Below are 16849 nucleotides of genomic sequence, written 5' to 3'. Positions count from 1 at the left end.
GTAAACTGCTTTGTTCTTACTGTTCTTTCTCTTGGGACGCTGGGACAGATCATATCAGTTCTGATTAATCAGTACTCAGCACCTTCACCATACACCAAATATGTGTTGTGTCCTTTTCAGTTAATACAAGGCTTTCTCTAATTGGATGAGAGTATTGTGACATCATCAGTCCCTCCATTCTATCTCATCTTAATTTTTTATATCTCAGATTTAACCAGTTAATGTACTTTTCCACTAATAACAAATAATTAACTCTCAATTCAGACTTTTCTAATGCTGCAACATTGAGGGATCCACCTTACCACACTACTCCCAATCCCAGGTAGCCATACATCATGATAATACATTTATTATTGTAGCATATCTATTGTGACAATAGAAATAAGAAGAGGAGTCTGAATTAGAGGTAAATGTAAAAATCCCCTTAGCATTTAACTAGTCATATAATATTTTTTCTCTTATTATGCACAGGTGCACTGACAAGGAAATCATTAATGTAGCAGTCATATCTTTTTTTTTGTGGTTGATGGCCATTTCATGCTGGCTTAGTGATCGTCTCTTCTGCAATTTTTGGAAAAGGATCAACTTCTGTTACTTGCATAGCTTCTGGTAAGAACAGCCAATATATATTTCATATTAAATATAGAAAATAGAATAAAAAAAATGTTGGGTGGGTTTACTGGATGCGTAGAGAGCATGTTCAATTTGCAAAGTACATTTTACTTATCTTAAAGTGGTTCTAAAATCATACCATTTTCACCTTAATGCATTTCCTGTATTAAAATAAAAATGTCCCAGTTGCAGTAACACCCCCTCACCTCCCCACTTGATCCAGCGATGTGCCTATCTGTAGTGGCTCTCTCCTCTCCCTGCATTGACCAGAGAGGTAGCAGCGGGAGTCATTGACTCCTGCTGCTATCTATCAAATCCTGTGAGCAGAGAGCAGGGGTGGGGCAGAGTTGCACTGTGTGTGTCTATGAATGCACACAGCCTGGCTCAGGAGCGAGCCCGTATGTCTGCCCCCGAAGCAAGGGGGGCCACTCTGTGCAATTCCATTGCACAGAGGAGGTAATTATAACAAGTTTGTTATTTTAGGAAAAACAGTCTTAATGACAGCTTTCATGAATGAATTAAAGGTAAGTAAAAATTCGCTTTACAAAAAATACTAAATCATGTGCAAGGACAATTTAAAAAAACATTTTTGCTTGCACTTAAGCTTCACCTAATTCACTAAACTAAGTAAAAATTAAATGTTTCTTGGTGGTCAATAGAAGGAAAAAGACCCCATTATGTGGGTGGTCAGTAGAAAGAAGAATGCCTTCTCATGTTGGTGGTCAGAAGAAGGAAGAATTTTCCTTTACTTTGGTGGTCAGTAGATGGAAACATGCCCCCTTATGTGGGTGGTCAGTAGAAGGAAGAATTCTCCTTCATCTTGGTGGTCAGTAGAAGGAATAATGGTTCTCCTACATGTGTTTTCACTAGAAAGACGAATGCTTCCTTATGCTTGTGGAAAAAGAAATCCCATTTACATTGGTGGTCAGTAGAAGGAAGAATGCCCACGTATATTGGTGGCCAGTTGAGAGAAGAATGCTCCCTTACACTGGTGGTTAGTAGGTGGAAGAATTTTCACCTTAGTGGTCCATAGAAGAAAGAAAGCTCAATGAGGTGTGCAATCAGTATGAACAATACTCTTTAATTGGGTGGCTCTTATGTTGGTGGTTAGTAGGAGGAAAACTGCCCACCGGCTACCCACTTCCTGCCAGTGCAAGAACTATAAGGCAGCTGTCAAGAGGAGATCACGCCATTGAGCTCTGGGCTATAGGCAGAAAGGGAATGCTGCTTGACAGGGCAAAATCACCAGTTTCAAGATATGCAGAGCAAAATAGATACTCACCTGAATCCAGGTGTCACTTCCTCGCTGGCATGATTGGTGACTTCCTGCAGTGTTTCCATAAACGATAAAGCAGTGGTACACTCATTTTAACATAAGCATGGAGCCTAGGAGATTTCCACTAAGTGTCTGTGACACTGCCTGGGAGGAAAATCAGCCTAGTCCCTACACAGCCTCTAAAATGTATCACTGTACACAGTGCCAGCTGCAAAGGCTGCCAATGGCTGCTTTTATTGGACTCCAGTGGCCACTGAATTTCAAGTGAACTGGCCGGAGAAGCCCTCGCAGCCATGGAACTACTGCATACGAGCTGTCAGGACAGAATAAACAGCTTACCTATCCTGCTGCATACCAAAATCCCATCCCTAGGCCCCACAGCAGATGTGTTGGCTGCTATGGTAGCAGTTACACCACTGGCCTAATGTCTACAGTCTGGGCACAGGTGCACTTTAACTTTACTCATTCTAGGTAATGTGTAAATGCAATCCTTGCACACATGGTATACAGTGTTTTTGCTTTTGAAGGGTGAGAAATACAAAGTTACTTTGTATTTTCTCATTCGTTTGCAGATCAAATGAATGAGTTTCTACAAAAGATCCCAATCAGGAATCTTAATCCTGATCCCAACCAGCCCCCCACTCCTCCTTGCCCTGGGTCACATAGCAGCTGCATGGCTGCTATGGTGGCAATTATACCACTGGTCTAATGTCTACAATCTGGGCATAGGTGCACTTTAAGTATATTCATTCTAGGTAATGTTTAAATATAACACTTCCAGATAACTGTTACCTTTCAAGGAAATAAGCAGGTTTTCTTAATAGTTACTTTAATATTCCTTTCTTAACTATAAATTAGCCAAGCAGCACAGTGTTACTGTTAATGTGATAGTATTTAATGCAAAACTCTTTTAAATGAATTTATTTCATATACATGTATCTGACTGTATTTGCTGTTCTTTTTTTTTTGTATTTTTTTGTTATATCTCACAGGCACATCTTCATATGTCTGACTGTTGGCCACATTAATACCGTCTTTGCCTATTTCGATGCTCAGTATGAGATTCCTGAGTGTACTCTTCAAGTTCAATATTGGCCACTCAAGTCCAGGAGGTTTGGATTGCCATATTTAGTCATCAGCACAAAGAAAGAAGTTGAAAAGCACTGCTAGCTCATGAGATTCCAGCAAATTTTGCAACACTAAAGTAGCCTAAATCTCTATCTGCATTACTATTGCGGTTTACAAGGAATACTTGTCTTATGGGTTCAATTAAGGCTCTCATCAGACATACACCTGTGATAAATGGAACTTCAAATTCTGATGGAAATCTAACTGTGCCTTTGGTATACAGTATAATGTCCATTGTGTATCCTGGAACTAGAGCTATAACAGTAATAGAGGTTGTGGTTCTTTTTGGCATGCATGGGGATTAACGGCTAGATCTGTAACCATCACTACAGCACAAAAATATTGAGAACAGTGGCGCTCACTGGATGCCTTCCCATGTCAACCTTGTCTGGGAGGAAAGTTACTGTCTTCTGCAGTGAATGTATACGGCCCTGTGTGTATTGGGGAACACTTGGGAAACACAATTATGTGTTCTGTATTGATATGTACATATTATGTTCAGCACTGTTTTATTCATCATATAATATCATTATTTGTAGATTAGTTGCTATCAGAATACTGAAAAATGTTTTTTTTTTCAGTGTAAATAATGGTCAGTCCACGTAGTGGATCCATGCTATCTTCTCTCCTGCTCTTAACTTTTATTTAGATTACAGTTATAAGGCTTCATTCACACTGTTGTACCTATCCGTACGTCTGTGTGACAGGCTATCTATACCTACACAGGATGCACAGGTGTTCCATGCATCCTCGTGCATCCATACCTCTTTATTTGTGCATGTACACAGCTACTGGTCCCAATCTGACAGCTGTGTAAGTGCATTTTCATGAATACACACTGTCTGCGTTAGGGGAGATGCATCCACACCTGCATGGCTGTCAAACTGGGACCAACGGCTGTGTCCGTGCAGCTGCTGCACCGCAATCGATATGAATCAGGTTGATTTTACTAAATGCAAATAGGATGTTACTTTTGCAAGGGAATTGGTACTTTGCAAGGTATTTCCCCCCCTTAGCTTAGTCGATGTGAAAATTCACCTTGCAAAACATATCCAATTACTTGCAAGGAAAAAAAAACAATATTTTTGCTTGCACGTGATTGGACAATGGAAGTTAGTAGAGCTTCACCTCCTTCACTAAGCAAAGTAAAAAATTCCTTTGCAAATTAAGTAGCATCTTTGCCTTTAGTAAATCAACTCCAATTTTTCTTTCCTCTTCATCCCACAACACAATTAGTTAGGATTGTTTGGCTAATTAAATGCAAGTAAGGCACAGAGTGAATCTAATTACCACTTTCATTGACATTTATATAATTTCATATGTACTCAGTTTTAAAGAGATGTGATGGCAAGATCTTTTTGTAAGATCCCAGATGAAATTATGTTTCATTTGAAATACGTTGTAAGTATGTTTTATCTTTGCTTATAAACCCTAGCATCACTTTCAGCAGGTATTTTCCAAATATATTGTAAGCTTTTGCAGAGCTTTGCATGCTGGATGCCTGCTGGATGCCTAGTGAAGTTCATTAATAATGGCAAAGGTCTGCTTGCTAAATTAACAGACAGCTTCTCCAATTAGGATCAGTATTGAACACTCCCAGGGGTGGAGATGAATAGTATTTACTAGTTTGAAAAAGTTGTTCAGTGTGTTATGAATGTTTTGTAAATGCTTACTGAACCAGATGCCGTTCAGACTAGTGTTTATAAACATTATAAATGTGCACTTACAGTGAAACTTTACCCTAAAAGGGAAGTTCTGCTTTTACACCTCCTTCTCCCCTCCTCTCCCACTTTTAGAGGTTTATTTATTTGGGGGGGCATAGCTGATACCTAGTTTTAGCAGGTATCTGCTCCCACTTCCACTCCGACCACCTAGGCGATTGTATCGGAAGTTCTCCCCCACCTGTAACCATCTGGGACACCTGTCCCAGTTGGCTGCAGGACCATTGCACAGTGGGAAGCTGGTTGTGAAGTTGACAGTCACAGCTGGCTTCCCTTAGTAAACCTGCTGGACCCAAAGACCTTGGACAGGTAAGTGTCCTTTTTTTAAAATGTAAACAGCTGCAGTATTTTTGACCTGTGACCTGTAACCTTACAGTATTTGTAGCTGCTGACTTTTAAGACTGAAGATCCTCTTTAACCAAAGACATTGATTGTTTAAAGCCAGTTTGCAATTGCCTTGAAGCCTGGAAAATGTGACCTGTCGGTGGTCCTTGAGGACTGGAGTATTTTTGAAGTGCTTTTTTTAAAGTGATTCTGAAGCCTGACTTTTTTTTTTAACTAACAAACATGTTATACTTACCTGCTCTGTGTGGTTTTGCACAGAGCAGCCCCGATCCTCCGCTTCTGGGGACCCCACAGTGGTGCTCCTGGCCCCTTGCCCCTACCAAGTGCCCCCATAGCAAGCCACCTTCTATGGGGGCACTTATGTGGCCTTGATCTGGCTCTGTGTGTCTTGCACTTAGCTATATTGAGATTGGGATTTAGGGGGAAGCTGGGGCGGAGCTACTTGCAGAGAACGTTGTGTTCACAAACAATAAAAAATATCTATCTTGCACCCTCAGTTTTTGTCATCCAAAAAAGTCAGAATTGTCTGTTGAAAGCACTGTATCATTGGTCAGATAACTGGGCGATCATTCCGAATATGGAAATTTTCAAATGATTTTCTTATCATGTGTACGGTCCATATGGATCCGTGTACACTAGGAACCTGAAAAAATGCCAGCATCTCTGGCAGAAAAAAAATGGCACACAGTTTATGCTTGTTTGTGTTTATGCGTACCAAGCATTTTTTTTTTTTTTGCCTGAAAGTTGCCTCGAAAGGCTGAAAGAAAAATACGCCTGTATAAGCAGCATTTTTTATGCCCAGTGTGCATGACGCCTGGCGACTCTCCAAGTGGTCACCAGAAGAAAGATGACAACACTCCCGCAGCACAGAAACTAGGAGTAAGTGTATTTTTCAACTTTTTTCCTGAACGTTTTTTTATTATTTTTTAACTTGGTTATACATTGTCATTCTGAATGACACCCCAATGCACTACTGTGCACACATTTTTTTTGGTGCATTAGACAGCCCACTCAAATGAATGGGCTGCCATGAACCAACGCAACACGCATTACCTCAATGCACAAGAATACACTTTTTGGGCAATATTCTAGAGATATCTGGTAGTTCTTATAATTATTTCAGTTGTCAGACTTTGTGTATACTTTTGTATCTAAGTCTATTGTCCTTTATATCCTATGTCATGTTTTACGCCGATCCCTTGATTTTGTTAATTGTATAAAACGGTGTCTTGTGATGGGTTAAAATAAAATATATTTTTAAAGAAATGTAACATTTTAGAAGACTTTAAGTTGATCCCAAATATAGAGGTACCAGATTTTTGCAATTAAGGAGAGGTTTGGGTTTAGTAAAAAAACAGACATACTCACCTCCATTTTGCGTCACCGCAGCTATCCCACCCCACCTCTATGCCCAGAAGCTGACAAATCACATGATGACTGATCAGTCAGCTCTCAGTCTATCAGTCGTTGCACAGTGCTTTGCTCGTCTGCTTACTGGAGCACCAAGCTGTTGAGGGGGTCATCTGTCAATTAGACAACTGAATGGATCCTGACAATATCATCTGGATCCTTCCCGAATGTAGTATTGCTCTGCCCTGTCAGCTGCAAGTGGGCAATAGCTCCTATCAGCTGACTCTGTGTAATAGCAGACCATTAGTAAACATATTCCTGTGACCCAAAAGTGGTTTGGCTATACTTCTCTTTTACCAAACTTCCACAACATAATTTCTGAATTCTGGCAACATGCCAGCAACACAAAAGGGTACCCATCAGAGGGGAGGGAGCTACAGTCAGGTCCGTAAATATTGGGACATCAACACAATTCTAACATTTTTGGCTCTATACACCACCACAATGGATTTGAAATAAAACGAACAAGATGTGCTTTAACTGCAGACTGTCAGCTTTAATTTGAGGGTATTTACATCCAAATCAGGTGAACGGTGTAGGAATTACAACAGTTTGCATATGTGCCTCCCACTTCTTAAGGCACCAAAAGTAATGGGACAGAATAATAATCATAAATCAAACTTTCACTTTTTAATACTTGGTTGCAAATCCTTTGCAGTCAATTACAGCCTGAAGTCTGGAACGCAGAGACATCACCAGACGCTGGGTTTCATCCCTGGTGATGCTCTGCCAGGCCTCTACTGCAACTGTCTTCAGTTCCTGCTTGTTCTTGGGGCATTTTCCCTTCAGTTTTGTCTTCAGCAAGTGAAATGCATGCTCAATCGGATTCAGGTCAGGTGATTGACTTGGCCATTGCATAACATTCCACTTCTTTCCCTTAAAAAACTCTTTGGTTGCTTTTGCAGTATGCTTTAGGTCATTGTCCATCTGCACTGTGAAGCAGTGTCCAATGAGTTCTGAAGCATTTGGCTGAATATGAGCAGATAATATTGCCCGAAACACTTCAGAATTCATCCTGCTGCTTTTGTCAGCAGTCACATCAATAAATACAAGACAACCAGTTCCATTGGCAGCCATACATGCCCACGCCATGACACTACCACCACCATGCTTCACTGATGAGGTGGTATGCTTAGGATCATGAGCAGTTCCTTTCCTTCTCCATACTCTTTTACTCACATCACTCTGGTACAAGTTGATCTTGGTCTCCTCTGTCCATAGGATGTTGTTCAAGAACTGTGAAGGCTTTTTTAGATGTCGTTTGGCAAACTCTAATCTGGCCTTCCTGTTTTTGAGGCTCACCAATGGTTTCCATCTTGTGGTGAACCCTCTGTATTCACTCTGGTGAAGTCTTCTCTTGATTGTTGACTTTGACACACATACACCTACCTCCTGGAGAGTGTTCTTGATCTGGCCAGCTGTTGTGAAGGGTGTTTTTTTCACCAGGGAAAGAATTCTTCGGTCATCCACCACAGTTGTTTTCCGTGGTCTTCCGGGTCTTTTGGTGTTGCTGAGCTCACTGGTGCATTCCTTCTTTTTAAGAATGTTCCAAACAGTTGTTTTGGCCATGCCTAATGTTTTTGCTATCTCTCTGATGGGTTTGTTTTGTTTTTTCAGCCTAATGATGGCTTGCTTCACTGATAGTGACAGCTCTTTGGATCTCATCTTGAGTTGACAGCAACAGATTCCAAATGAAAATAGTACACTTGAAATTAACTCTGGACCTTTTATCTGCTCATTGTAATTGGGATAATGAGAGAATAACACACACCTGGCCATGGAACAGCTGAGAAGCCAATTGTCCCATTACTTTTGGTCCCTTAAGAAGTGGGAGGCACATATGCAAACTGTTGTAATTCCTACACCGTTCACCTGATTTGGATGTAAATACCCTCAAATTAAAGCTGACAGTCTGCAATTAAAGCACATCTTGTTTGTTTCATTTCAAATCCATTGTGGTGGTGTATAGAGCCAAAAATGTTAGAATTGTGTCGATGTCCCAATATTTATGGACCTGACTGTATGTCCTTCATAGAAATACCAGAGAAATAGATTCTATGGTGAGTGCAGTATTCATTGGAGGCCACAGGGCTCTATTCTTCTTCAAAGTGTTGAAATTCCAATATCAGTTCCAAAAATTGAGGGACAGGCATGGTTATAAAATAATAGTCCCTGCAGACTGAACTGATATGAACTGAGTTTGTTTCTAAGATATCAAGAGCCCCCTCTTTGGAATATATGTGCCTTGACTACTTTGACCACCATGCTGTCTTTATGGTGACTTTCTCACAAGTCTAGATGGTTCCCCATGGGGAAGTCAGTCTTTCTATTTTAAGATTATGTGTACAAGATCATTGGCTGTTTACAGAATGTACCTGAATTTCCCACCCGAGAGGCAGTGGCTTCACCTTGGCTTACTCATTTACACCTCTATGGGCAACATACAAATGCTGTGAATTCCAGTCCACTCTACTGGCTGATATTACTCTATTAAAGATTACGAGTGGATTCCAGTGTACTGATTCTATCATATGTGCTCCTGAAGAAGGATTCCTGAAACGTGTTAAGTCCACGTGTGAATTGTAATCGGAATCTTTGCATATTGTGAATCCCTATGTGGACAGTATTTTTTGTTGTGTAATAGATTTTTAATGGTACATAAAGTTATTTTTATGGTGCTCAGTTTCTCTTCTATATGTCCACACAAAGTCCATGACTACATATTCTGTTCAAAGTTGTACACGCAGTGCTATCTTACTAATCAATAACTTAACAATATTTATGTTTTTTGATTGTGTAGATTGTTGTACTAAATTTATTATATTTTTGCTATTATTATAATGTGAATTATTGCACTTGAAGTTAATTTGTATTGCAAATATCTATAGGATGGGTTTCCACCATCCTTGCTAAGTTTTATTTTATTTTTTTATGTCTTATTTTTATTTTGATGTGTATTACATGTGAAATCACATATCACTTGAATCTTTGCACTTGAAGTTAATTTGTATTGCAAATATCTACAAATATATATATTGATTAGTAAGGTAGCACTGCATTTTTTTTTGTTTTTCTTTTGGTGTGGGAACACATAACAGTGCTTAGCAGCGAGCCTTTTATTCATAATTTTTTATTTTGCCTCCAGTAGTTCATTGTAAATAGTAGCTCGGTGATGACCTATTTTACTTTGAGGATAATTCACTATGTCAGTCTAGGCATTCCTATCTACAAGGTTTATTAATTGTCCTGCAAATGGCTAATGCAGGCCATAGACGGGTCGTTTATCGACCGAATTTTCATCCGAAAGAATAATCGGCCGATATTCGCACCGTTAGAGGGCAATGTCATCGGCCGATTTTCGCGGTTCCTTCTAGTTTCTTTTATCGGTCATGCTGGAAAATCTACAAAAAACGGCCGATTTTCGTAAGCATTAGTGGCAACAGAACGACCGATTTTTCGTTTTTCAGCCGACAATTCGGCCGATAAACGACCCATCTATGGCCTGCATAAATCTCTCAATAGCAACATTTTATTATTATGCATGTAACTAGCTAACTGGAACCACTGGCAGCACAAATGTCATTATTTTCAGTTTGACACTCTTATATGTCTTAGGCTGTCTTCTAAGAATAACCATGCTACTGTCCATTTAGATTTGTAATATGGCTTACCACGGTGCTTACTTGGTTAGAACTACACAAGCTTTAAAATTAACTTTTGAGGATATGAGAGCCTCCAGCGCCAACAAATGCACAAAATAATTTTGCAACCGTGTAATTAGGAAGGAGTTGAATGGAGTGAGCAGGTTGCTGAGAGAAACAAGGGTAAGAAAATGTTCTAAAGTTACATAGTTATTATGGAGGTTGAAAAACACAATTAACAAGCCCAACCTGTTTCCCATGTGTAATTATTAATTAGCTACACAGCAAAAACAAGCTCCTTTTCAACATCATACATTTGCACTATTCCCTAAAATGTGTTTCAAAATACTGTCCACAGGTCTTAACAGTTTGGTGAATATCCATTTGAAAATTACATGGCTTAAAGAGCTTGGGTAAGATTGGCAGTACTCAAATGCAAAAAAAAATAAAAAGGTAACAATATTTGACCAAAAAAAAATTGCACATATTTATGATACATGAGCTTGTGCATTTAGGGCAAAATGGTAACCCTCCCCCCACTCACTAATACTGATCAGTCAATGAACAGAGGCCCTTATATTGGTGTCAGAAACATGCTATTCACCTGTTTGTTGCTGGCTGCAATGTGCTCATGTAGCTGTCAGCCTGTCATTCTGGTGGCTACCAGCAGGGGTCTCCCAGCAATCATTGGATTTTCATGATTGATCATCACCTGGACCTGGCTGCTGGGAGACTGTTTACCTGACATGCTAACTACATGCTTTAGCCACCTGTTACATTGCCTAACCTGTTTCTGATTAACCATGATATATATATATATATGTATATATATATATATATATATATATATATATATATTTGTATATGTCTTCCAACTAGGCAGCGCTGTGGCTAAATGGTTAGCACCTCCACCTGGCAGTACTAGGGTCGTTAGTTTGAACCCCAACCACAGCAACACCTGCCTGGAGTTTTCATGTTCTCCCTGTGCCTATGTGGGTTTCCTCCAGGTACTCTGGTTTCCTCCCACCCTCCAAAGACATGCTGGTAGGTTAATTGGCCCTAGTATGTGTATGTATGAATGTGAGTTAGGGAACTTAGATTGTACGCCCCTTGAGGGTTAGGGACTGATGTGAATGCACTATACATATGTAAAGCACTGCTTAAATTGACAGCACTATATAAGTACCTGAATTAAATAATAAATAAACTCTGGTTTCCTAACATCTGGGTTTTCCAGCTGCCTCCCCATGTCAGCACTGATTCTCAACTCTGTGAGACGCTGGGACAGTCCCTTTACCAAAGCATACACTTCCAGATGCAAATCCCTTAAAGAAGATCAGCTCCCTTTCCACCCAGGCTGTGAAGGTGCTGGTGTAATCTTTAAATAGGTGTGATCCAGGGCACACTAGTGGCAGGGTAGCTATTTCTGTATATTTATGCAATTACCACTTGTAAGGTATTTCTATTTTTATGTTCTCTGAAGGTGTGTGGGTTTGCACATCTATATCTTTTTACTACCTAGCTCAAATGTAGTCCTTGGCTCGTCTTTTATATCCTATGTGTAATGTGTAATCAGTTTGTCCCTAATAAAGTCCATCTAGAGTAGACACATAATCCCAGTAGTAGGAAATGTTTTGTTGGATGTAAGTACAAGGAATTTTCCATATCATACCTTTTTCTATCTCAATAATCTTTCATTGAAGTTTTGTGGTTAACAAAATCTAAAATCAGGAACAAAAATAAAAAAGAGAAGAGAAAGTTTGGTAACATACAATGCACAACAAAAAAGAGAGTTTGTAGTGTTACTAGTAGTGTGTACAACAATTCCATATGCATAATGTTGTTATCTATACAGTAAAGTAAGACAATAAAATATAATAAAGCAGATCGAGGAAGTTTCACAATTATTTAAGATGTACATTTATATACTTGTGAACACCAAATAAGCCAGTATGACCAGTTGTTCTCTGCGACTTGTAATCTACCTTCACTAGATGCAAACATACATTCATAGGTGCTATGAGTGTGTACCAAGGTGATCATTTTGGCTCTAGATAGGGGTTCAGATGTTTTCCAATGTCAGACTATCACTAATCTATCACTAAATTATGTCCAATAATGCGATTTCCAATGTTAGGGCAGTGGGTATCCCTATGTCACACAATTTTCATGTACCTATCCGCAATATTTAGAAAAATAATAACTTTATTTACAATTCCATAAAATTCTTAAAAATATTTTTTTGTTATAATTTATGTTACCACAGTCACAGAAACATAGAAAGCATAGAAACATAGTGCATCCAAGCGCATCTCCTTGATTGTAAGCTCTAACGAGCAGGACCCTCTGTTTCCTCTTGTGCCAAATTGTATTGTAATTGTAATGTCTACCTTCATTTTGTAAAGCGCTGCGCAAACTGTTGGCGCTATATAAATCCTGTATAATAATAATAATAATCTTAGAGCCCACTCCCCACTTTTTGCTCACAGGAATTGATTGACAGCAGCAGGAGCCAACTGCCAATCCCAACCACAGGACTACCTGTGTGGAGTTTGTATGTTCTCCCTGTGCCTGCGTGGGTTTCCTTGAGGTACTCTGGTTTTCTCCCACACTCTAAAGCCATGCTGGTAGGTTAATTGGCTCCTATCTATATTGCCCCTAGTATGTGTATATATGAAGGCAAGTTAGGAACCTTAGATTATACGCCCCTTGAGGGGTAGGGACTAATGTGAATGTACAATATATGTAAAGCACTGCATAAATTGATGGCGCCATATAAGTACCTATTACAAAAAATACCAAACAACTGCTGACCTTCCTCTGTGATGAGTTGGGAGAAGAACAGTGCTACCGCAGACAGCACAGCTCGGATCGAGAGGGTTCAGGTAACTATTTAAGATGAGCTGGGGAGAACTGACATTAAAAGGTTTTTTTACCTGCAGCAAATTCATTAAGGAAACAAATTTGTCTTTGGAACTATTGTAATTATAAAATATGCATATGCTATACTAAGTGTGAATACTATAAAGAGAATTGCAGGGGGCACAAAAGACAGTATCCCTCCAAAGAATTTGCCAGACTATGTGCAAATGATTAGATAAATTATACAGGTATGTGCTAAGGCCAAATGGATCCAACAATATATAAGATAGATGCTTCCTTATTCCATACTATTCCATTCCTTTTCACTAATGTACAGGTGAAACTCGAAAAATTATATCGTGCAAAAGTTCATTTATTTCAGTAATGCACCTTAAAAGGTGAAACTAATATATGAGATAGACTCATTACATGCAAAGCAAGATAGTTCAAGCCATGATTTGTCATAATTGTGATGATTATGGCTTACAGCTCATGAAAACCCCAAATCCACAATCTCAGAAAATTAGAATATTGTGATAAGCTGCAATATTCTAGGCTCAAAGTGTCCCACTCTAATCAGCTAATTAAGCCATAACACCTGCAAAGGGTTCCTGAGCCTTTAAATGGTCTCTCAGTCTGGTTCAGTAGGAATCACAATCATGGGAAAGACTGCTGACCTGACAGTTGTGCAGAAAACCATCATTGACACCCTCCATAAGGAGGGAAAGCCTCAAAAGGTAATTGCAAAAGAAATTGGATGCCTCCAAAGTGCTGTATCAAAGCACATTAATAGAAAGTTATGTGGAAGGGAAAAGTGTGGAAGAAAAAGATGCACAAGCAGCAGGGATGACCGCAGCCTGGAGAGGATTGTCAGGAAAAGGCCATTCAAAAGTGTTGGGGACTTTCACAAGGAGTGGGCTGAGGCTGGAGTCAGTGCATCAAGAGTCACCACACACAGACGGATCCTGTACAGGGGCTTCAAATTTCGTATTCCTCTTGTCAAGCCGCTCCTGAACAACAAACAATGTCAGAAAAACAGACCTGGTCTGTTGCTCAGTGGTCCAAAGTCCTCTTTTCTGATGAGAGCAACTTTTGCATCTCATTTAGAAACCAAGGACCCAGAGTATGGAGGAAGAATGGAGAGGCACACACTGCAGGATGCTTGAAGTCCAGTGTGAAGTTTCCATAATCTGTGTTGATTTGGGGAGCCATGTCATCTGCTGGTGTTGGTCCACTGTGCTTCATTAAGTCCAGGGTCAACGCAGCCATCTACCAGGAGATTTTGGAGCACTTCATGCTTCCTTCCACAGACGAGCTTTATGGGGTTGCTGACTTCATTTTCCAGCAGGACTTGGCACCTGCCCACACTGTCAAAAGCACCAAAACCTGGTTCAATGACCGTGGGATTACTGTGCTTGATTGGCCAGCAAACTTTCCTGACCTGAACCCCATAGAGAATCTATGGGGCATTGCCAAGAGAAAGATGAGAGACATGAGACCGAACAATGCAGAAGAGCTGAAGGCCACTATTGAAGCATCCTGGTCTTCCATAACACCTCAGCAGTGCCACAGACTGATAGCTTCCATGCCACGCCGCATTGAGGCAGTAATTGCTGCAAAAGGGGCCCAAACCAAGTACTCAGTACATATGCATGCTTATACTTTTCAGAGGTCCGATATTGTTCTATGTACAATTATTTTTTTATTAATTGCATGTAATATTCTAATTTTCTGAGATTGGATTTGGGGTTTTCATGAGCTGTATGCCATAATCATCACAATTATGACAAATCGCAGCTTAAACTATCTTGCTTTGCATGTAATGTGTCTATCTCATATATTAGTTTCACCTTTTAAGTTGAATTACTGAAATAAATGAACTTTTTCACAATATTCTAATTTTTCGAGTTTCACCGGTATGTTTAATCAGGCTCAAAAGTTGTAATTGGGGTCAGCCACAAGAGGTCAGTTTTGTCATGAGTTATCCAGAAGAGAAAATGGTGCTGACTTGTGTCTGGAAATTAAAAGTATAGTAAATAGAGTACATTTATAAAGTTTTCGCTTTTTTCAGTATTGTTATGTTGCAGCCTGATACTACAGTTACTTAAATTATTTTTTTATCATTAATCTACACTCAGTACCCCATCATCACAAAGTGAAAACAGAATTTTAGAAACGTTTGCAAATTTATAAAAAAAGGTAAAACTGAAATATCGCATTGGCATAAGTACTCAGACTCTTTGCAACAACACTTGAAATTTAGCTCAGGTGCCCCCATTTCTCTTGATCATTGCTGAGATGTTTCTACACCTTATATTAAATTAATTGGACATGATTTGGAAAGGTACACACCTCTCTATAAAAGGCCTCACCGCTGACAATGCATACTGTATCAGAGCAAAAGCCATGAGGTCAAAGGAACTGCCTGCACAGCTCAGAGAAAGGATTATTGCAAAGCACAGATCTAGAGAAGGCTGCAAAAAATTTCTGTAGCACTGAAGGTTCCAAAGAGCACAGCAGCCTCCATAATTCTCAAATGGAAGACATTTGGCAGAACCAGGACTCTTCCAAACTTTGGTCACCCTACCAAACTGAGCAAACACGGGAGAAGGGGCTTAGTAAGAGAGGTGACCAAGAACCCGATGGTCACTCTGACTAAGCTCCAGAGATCCTGTATGGTGATGGGACAAAGTTTCAGAAGGACAGCCATCACTGCAGCCCTCCACCGATCTGGGCTTTATGACAGAGTGGCTAGACTGAAGCCTTTCCTCAGTGCAAAGCCATCTTGGAGCTTGCAAACATCCTCAGTTTTTTGGCCAGTTGATCTGGCCAATAACACACCTACTATATTAGTGTGGCTCCACTCTGGGTGAAGGAGCACAAGGGCACCTTTGGACGAAAGTTTGTAAGCAGGTGCTTCCAAAGGGTTAAAGTTTTTCCTGTTGTGCTGTTTTGGGTTCCTCCAGATCAACTGTGTTTTTCCACAAACCAAATGTTACAATGCATCTTCCTGCAACATTTGTCCTTATTTGAACTGCTGAGCTGGTGGTAACAAAGTATGAAGGGTTAATGCTCCCCCCCCCTGCACTTTTTAGCAAAGTTGCCCCTGCAGGTCATACCTTATAAGAAGAGCTATGTGCCCTAAGGAGGTTGTTGGGAAACTCTGCCAAGATATAGCCTGTTACTCTGCTGAACTGTACCCCCATGGGGAGGCTCAGTTGGGATTTCCTCTTGGAACCTGAGGAATTTTATGGACTTTTAGCTCAGATCATGGACTTACTGCCTTTGTGGACTACTGTCAAATCTTGGACTTGAAAGAATTGTTTGCTGCCTTTTTTGGAATTATTGCCTAAATTGACTCTTGCATTGAAAAGATTGATTTTATGAACTTACCATCTGCCTAAAGTACAGTCACTAGAGAACTCTATATAAAAATGTGTGTGAGTACGTAATTTGAGAACTGTTCCTGTGTTATCCTTAACTACCTCAGTAAAGGATCTTTGTTGTTCATCTGAATTGCCTGGTCTGAGATCTATCTAAAGAGGTGCATGCATGGCACATCCAAGAACAGGGCTTACATCAGGGGAATAGAGAGTTAGAGATGTACTGTACATTTAGTCCAGCAATTGGGATGCTATATAGCGCAGGCTATAATACTGTTGCTAGGGACAATCGTACTTGTACCATTTGCTAAATACAGCCAACCAGCCAGAGAACGGGTGACTGACAAGGGTAAGGGTTACTTTGGTAGTGAAGGGGTGTTATGCTTGACCCCTTCACTAGCAGCTGGCTCCCTACATACTGGGACTGTATCAGTGGCACAGTGTACCTAGGGACCCACCCACATGGAAGAA

General features: G+C 40.0%; 1 protein-coding gene across 1 annotated transcript in view; it reads left to right on the top strand.

The window, feature by feature from the left end:
- The window catches only part of ACER1 (alkaline ceramidase 1), a 40410-nt gene extending 34057 nt beyond the window's left edge, over window positions 1-6353 (top strand). The window contains exons 6-7 of the mRNA XM_089670130.1: window positions 472-609; window positions 2881-6353. Coding sequence (XP_089526256.1) covers window positions 472-609; window positions 2881-3058 — 316 coding nt within the window. The 3' untranslated portion in view covers window positions 3059-6353. The remainder of the gene's footprint in view (window positions 1-471; window positions 610-2880) is intronic.
- The last annotated feature ends 10496 nt before the right edge of the window (window positions 6354-16849 follow it).

The sequence above is a fragment of the Staurois parvus genome, unplaced genomic scaffold, assembly GCF_062004578.1.
Source record: "Staurois parvus isolate SC_StPar_1 unplaced genomic scaffold, SC_StPar_1.0 ptg000086l, whole genome shotgun sequence".
Lineage (NCBI taxonomy): Eukaryota > Metazoa > Chordata > Amphibia > Anura > Ranidae > Staurois > Staurois parvus.
The sequence above is the reverse complement of the archived record's forward strand: the minus strand, read 5'-3'. Positions and strand labels throughout refer to the sequence as shown.